The sequence below is a fragment of the Helianthus annuus genome, chromosome 6 (assembly GCF_002127325.2).
Source record: "Helianthus annuus cultivar XRQ/B chromosome 6, HanXRQr2.0-SUNRISE, whole genome shotgun sequence".
Taxonomy (NCBI): domain Eukaryota; kingdom Viridiplantae; phylum Streptophyta; class Magnoliopsida; order Asterales; family Asteraceae; genus Helianthus; species Helianthus annuus.
In genome coordinates, this window is record NC_035438.2 from 116458057 (window position 1) to 116464993 (window position 6937).

Consider the following 6937-nt stretch of genomic DNA (forward strand, 5'->3'; position numbering starts at 1 on the left):
ATGAAACTACGATTTAATTGTCATATTAACATATAAAGGATTTGAATCGACAATTAATCATCATATTAATATATGAAAGTGCAAAAACAAATTGTATAAACTTAGAAATTCGCAGAACTGTGTAGCATCATGTTACGATGAATCCATTTGATGTTTGTTCTTCAGTTTCTCCTTATTTGTGCCAGTTTCTCCTTATTTGTGCCGAAATCTTCAATGATTCTGTTATTATTGCCCTAATTTCGGATATATGATGAATATATGATGGATGATTCTTTTCTTATAGCCCTAATTTGAATATACGATGGATACATGATGACATATACGATCGATACGACGAATTTTGGGGGATTTGGAGTTTGAATTATAAGATCGATATGACGAATTTTGGAGGATTTGGAGTGTGACGTGAATTGAGATGATGAATTGTGTAGAAACTGATGGATCTGGACATGAAGTGAATAAAAAAGAGGATTTAATTGTTGTTTGAAGTCCATAAAAAGGAGGAGTGGCAGCTGTTTTGAATTTTATTATGTATTTACAAAATTGCCCCCTGTTCACATTGGTTCTCGCGGTTCTCGCAATAAGGGTGGTTCTCGCATGAACCCCACCCTATATATATATATATATATATATATATATATATATATATATATATATATATATATATATATATATATATATATATATATGTAGGGGATCGCTAGAATGAGAACCACCTCGAGTTGTAAGAACCGCGAGAACTACACCCCACGGAGAGGCGTTCGCCGCGATTTTTTTTTTTACAAGTAGATATGTGCATTATAAACACGGCCGTAAAAAATCACAGCGAACGCCCCTCCGTGGGGTGTAGTTTTTTACACCTCAAGTTTGATGTTTTTTTAATTTTTTTTCTTTTTTCTTTTTTTTTCACCAAACTTGAGGTGTAAAAAACTACACCCCACGGAGGGGCGTTCGCCGTGATTTTTTACGGCCGTGTTTATAATGCACACATCTACTTGTAAAAAAAAATCGCGGCGAACGCCCCTCCGTGGGGTGTAGTTCTCGCGGTTCTTACAACTCGAGGTGGTTCTCATTCTAGCGGCTCCCTATATATGTATGTATGTATGTTTTTTATAACATTTATTTTTTTCTTTTACTTTTTTAATGTAAAATAAGTTTTGGACTAAAATGACAAATTGAAAAGTTTAAAAATGTAATAAATACCCCTGGTTATAACCAGGTTTTTAGATTGAGTTAGGAATGTGATCAAAATGGCAAAACATGGAAAATTCAAAGACCCGAAGAAGAAAAAAAATTATTTGAACTAAAATGACAATTCGAGACAAAACTCAAGAACTAAATGACAATTTACTCTATTAAACACCCATGTTACAATTTAGTAATTTATACACCCAATTAATTTCAAACTGAAGAACTATTTTTTTTCTTTTGTTGAACGTATCATTATCACGTCAACATATGGTAGATAAGATGTTGTTGAACACTTGGCAACCAGGCATGGTATCATAACTCAACCCTATTGATCGGCCACCAACTTGCAGCCAGACCAGTCAACAATTATCCATTTTCATAAATACAGTCAAAGTAGTTTGAACATGGCATACTTTATTTTATATTTTACACTTTAAGTTTCTAGTTCTCCATTATGCATTTCAAACTTCAAACCTTAGTCATCGTCTATATATAGATATTTTAAATAAACCCACATATCCATAAGCCAAGCAAACCCTATTAAGTGAGGTTCTCTCTCACCATCTCGCTACACACCACACCAAGATGGCTAGCCACTATAGTACAACACCACAAAAACATGCTAGTGATGTGGTTGTAGCGACTCCTTGTGGTGCTTGTAAGATGTTGAGAAAAAGATGCGTAGAGAAATGCATTTTGGCCCCTCATTTTCCTCCTACCGAACCGATTAGGTTCACTATGGCTCATCGAGTTTTCGGTGCGAGCAACATAATCAAGTTACTACAGGTAATATAAGATTGTGTTTTTAATAAGAAAAAAAGTTATACAAGTAGTACTTTAAGTTTTCTTATAGTTACTAGGGTGCAAACGAGTCGAGCGGCTCGCGAGCTACTCGAGATCGGCTCGAGAAAAAGCTCGAAACGAGTCGAGCTTTATCGAGCCCGAGCCGAGCTTGAGCCTAAAAACAAAGCTCGTTTGTTTATCGAGCCCGAGCTCGAGCCTCACATGTGAAGCTCGTTAGGCTCGTCGAGCTTTATCGAGCCTTAGTGTAAACGAGCTGAGTCGAGCCGAGCTTATGTAAACTTGTTTACAAGCCGACCTCGAACCTAAAAATAAGCTTATTTAGTAAACGAGCTCGAGCCCGAGCTTCACTTATCGAGCCCGCGAGCTTAAAAAGTCTATTATGTATGTTATTTTTATTTAATATACTAATTAATAGATAGAAACGAGCCGAGCTCGAGCTTGAGAAAATACAAACGAGCCGAGCTCGAGCTTTGAAAACAAGTCTCGAATCGAGCCGAGCTCGAGCCCGATCTCTCATAAGTTAATCGAGCTCGAGCTCGAGCCTGGTCGAGCTCGGGCTCGGCTCGGCTCGTTTGCACCCCTAATAGTTACAAAAATATAGGGTTGGCATAGTTTGGTGTGGTTCACTTATAGCCTAAAACCACATGTTCTCGAATGTAAATGCTCCGGTTAATTCGTTTCTTGGAAAGATGGTTTGGTTGAACTTCAACTTTTTTTTAAACGGTGAACTTCATGTATAAGGTTACTATACTCTCTAAATCAGAGAGCCCTGTATTGCCCCTCTTTGACCAAACTATATTGTCTTAACCGGGCTCACGCTGGCTTCAAAGTTTGGCTTTTTTGGGCGTTCCCCAGGGGAAACCATACTGCCGGCTGTCACTTGGCAGTCATTGTGCCACCACAAAAGTAGAAATCTCTTGCGTAACACACGGTGTGACGAAGACCCGGTTGGTCTCGGGAATCGAATTGAAAACTTCACACAAGGACTAATCCAAATCTTTAATTGTCTATATCTATCCTAATATGACACAAGTGAAATTCGATTATATTTTATTTATAGAGGAGAAAGATTACATAGGTTATAACTTATAAGAACGCTATTATAATATTTAACATACTAAATTAAAAAAAAAAAAGCAAAATAAAATATAACAGTTGTTATTACTCAATAAATATAATATTGTTTTTTCTTTAATGTTAAATACTACATTAATAAATACTAAATTACAAGAAATGTCAAGATTATTTAAATACTGGTCTTTTTTTTCAAGAGACAAGAGCCTCTACCACCCAATTATAGCTGGAATGGCGTAATATGGCATTTAACATTTATTTGTCGGTGAGTATTCATGACATATGCAATATGATTACTCTTTGCATAAAAGTGTATCAAATACAAAATCTACTAAAAATAAGAGGTCATAAGAAATGTGTTAAATGGACTTCGATTCTTATTCAAGCGAAAATAGAACCATCTCATTAAACTCTATGATATGAGATTTTTGGTTTTCGCTTTTGAATATTTAGCCTGTAGATTTTAGAATTTTTGTTTATCGTTATGTCTTTTTATTTATCATTGTATTTTTTTCTATATTTGCAGTATTATGTCCTTTTGCGACTAAGTGTGTCTTTTTCGTTCGACATTGTGTTATATTTTTCGGAATTGTGTTATATTTGCTTGATATTGTGTTATAATTTGTGATCTATTGTGTATCTATATACTTCTTAGATTTAGAAGACTTTGTAGGATAACTTTCCTATATTCACTATTATGGTATTATTTTAGAGACCAAACATTTCAATTAACATATATTACCGTATTACCGTATTATAAATTAGGAACATCTTGGTGCTTGATGGAGTTGTACTCCAAGCATGAAGAGTTTTTCAAACAACAAAAAAAAAAGAGTTTTCACTTCTAACTCAAAGGTTTTCATTTTTTTTTTTTGCATTTTAAACTCTTTGATTTTTTTTAACCCAAAATTTTTCATCTTTTACAATTTAACCCCAACACATTTTTATTATCAATTTTGATCCACCATACTTTTTATCTTTTGCAAATTTTCTGTTTTACGTTTTGTTCTAAATTTTACGAGTAAACTCGCCGTAACGTGTGTGTGGGGTTCAATGTTTTTTCTTTTATTTAACTCGTTTGACAAGCCCGTCACAACGCGTCTATTCTTCCCTGTTTGATAGGTTCATCACATCGTACGTGGTCTTAAATCGACTTAGTTATTCTTTAATATTTTTACGTTTCAGTCTAATTTTTTCGCATTAGCACGCCGCAGCGGCCATGCATGGTTCAATGATTTTACGTACTGCTTTTCGTTCAACATTATTTTTTTCTTTTTATTTATTTTGTTTTTATGAGATTTTTTGGTGTTGTTGGTCACTTGTAGTGGTGTAGCATTAATGCTATTTGGCACGGTTTGCGATCCTGTCACAACACAGGTCTTAATTCTAGTTTCTATTAAGTATTACGTTTGTTTCCAACAGATAATAATAATAGATGTAGATGAAGAACACAAAAAAATGGTTATTGAAAGAATAGTCGGTGCATTAATTATTGATGTGCAGATTTTTATTTTTTCAAGTTAATTCATAAAGTGAATATTTATTTTGTAGATAACATTTATTGGAAGCTAAATATGCAACTAAAAGATATGTAAACCGTTGAAGGATTTACTGTAATCGTTAACTAGTGGTTAACTTTTAATACAATTATTTGTTAACAGTTAAAAAAAGTTGCTACAACATGAATTAAATTTATTTCACTTGTCTGAGTATTCATTTGAGAACCAATAATACGTTGAGAACTATAGAAATCATATAATGAGTTTTTATCTTTTGCTTTAAGTGTGATGTTTCACTTGTTTAATATTGTTGAGTATTCATCTATCACACTTTCTCGTTATATCATGAAGAGAAAATTACTTTTTGAGAACATGTGTTTTAGGGTTGTTAACTACTTAAGTACAAAATCAAAATGTTTAGTACTCTGAGTCCTTAAACGCTCTTTATGTCACCCTTTGAGTCCAAATTTTAAAAAGCGTTATAATTTTTTTTGTTAAATATTGTTAAATTACCAAATTACCCCTATAGTTAAAAATTAAAAAAAAAAAACTAATTTAATTAAGTTTCTCTCTTATCTCTCTCTCTCTAAACCACCTCACTCCCACCACCACACCTCCACCATCAACACCACACCACCACAACTACACCTTCACCCTCACTACCACACCACCCACAACCACTGAACCACCATCACCACCACACCACCAACAACCATTGCACCACCGTCACCACCACACCACACTCCACCATCACCACCACACCACCCGCTACACCTCTTCTCTTCTAGAACAATCCCTTGGAAAAATGACAGATCAGGGCTTTTACGCGGATCTTTACTATGATCCCGCATATCGAACAAATATGGAAATGCCTTCGAAAAAGAACGTATGAAGTTCAAGAATCCAAGGGAGTCGTGGCTGATTCGAGGTTGGTTAAACCCGGAAAGATTGGATCTATGATGTCAAAATGGTGAAATGATAGTGGTGGTGGCGGTGGTGGCATTAAGTATTTGTACTTTGTTTCTAAATCACTAAAATACCCTTATGGTTAAGAACCTATTAGACAGGGTCAAAAATTTGGACTTAGAGGGGTTACAAAATGAGCGTTTATGGACTTAGGGCGTTAAACATTTTAATTTTTGACTCAAGTGGTTAATCAAATACGTACACTACGTACAATTGTTTATAGGTTGCTCACGGTTTATAACATATAATTCGTTCTGAAAAAAAAAACGTCCATATTTATTGTTTGTATCTTAAATCTTAATTTACATTATGTTACAACTTTCAGGAATTAAAAGAATCTGAAAGAGCTGATGCAGTTAGTAGCATGGTATACGAGGCTAATGCAAGAATCATAGACCCCGTTTATGGAAGTGTCGGAACCATATTTCAGCTTCAAAACCAAGTGAATGAACTTCAAGCACAACTAGCTAAAGCTAAAGCTGAGATATTCAATATGAATTGCCAACTTGAAGCCATGGTTTCCACTGAAATGTGTCGATCTTCACAAACAATATCCCAACAAATTTACGATGAATTTAAACATGATTCATCTGAGAGCAGTAGCCCTTTTGTCTATCTTGATAATGATCAAGACTCTTCATGGGATATTATTTGGGCATAAAAAGGCTATATTTTGAATGAGATCCAATAATTCTAGATTCTAAAAGGACAACTCAAAAGACATAACTAAGTTATCGTTTCATTTATTTGTAGTTTAATTTAATTTCTAAATTGTTTTAGACTAAAAATATATACTTAGAAACACATATACAAAAATATATACATAAGTGCGGATCCGAATTTAGTAAGGTTATGTGTTTTAGGGGTTTTGGTGGGAAAAAAATGTTGTCACGACGGCGACACATAGAGAAGAACGCATATTTTAGGGTTTTTCCTATAAAGAAGCACAAACATTGGGTATGGCCAGAAGAGGAAAATGCAGTGAATTGAAGGAGCTTCCTTTTGATCATGAGCCTAGTGGCAAACTCCAGATTGTCATTCTTCAATTTCTAATTTGTACCATATTAGGTTTAATTATATATGATTAAGCTTTTAGATTTTCTATTATCATCAATACTAGAGATTTGTTCCAACTAATCTTTCTTCTCTTGTATTAGTTTTAGAATTTTTATTTTTAATGTTTTATGTACTTTTCTCGAGTTTTTTTACACCCTAATGTTCAATTATCATGATTAAATGACTTTTGTTTGGATGTGTAAAAAGCTAATGCAGTGTTCAATTTATTTATAAAAGAATGTTGGTTTTTTTTTTTTTTCTGGGACTTATAAGGAAATGCGTTAACATTAAACCTTGGAATCATGAGAGGCCTAATTCTATGTAATAAACGATCCGTTTAGGCCCCA

At 34.1% G+C, this 6937-nt stretch overlaps 1 protein-coding gene across 1 annotated transcript; it reads left to right on the forward strand.

Moving 5' to 3' along the window:
* Positions 1 to 1597: 1597 nt before the first annotated feature.
* Positions 1598 to 6671, forward strand: LOC110865856 (LOB domain-containing protein 1). The gene is made up of 2 exons (XM_022115183.2): positions 1598 to 1977; positions 5860 to 6671. Exons 1-2 carry the CDS (start codon positions 1777 to 1779, stop codon positions 6193 to 6195), a joined length of 537 nt encoding a protein of 178 aa, XP_021970875.1. The 5' UTR covers positions 1598 to 1776; the 3' UTR covers positions 6196 to 6671.
* The last annotated feature ends 266 nt before the right edge of the window (positions 6672 to 6937 follow it).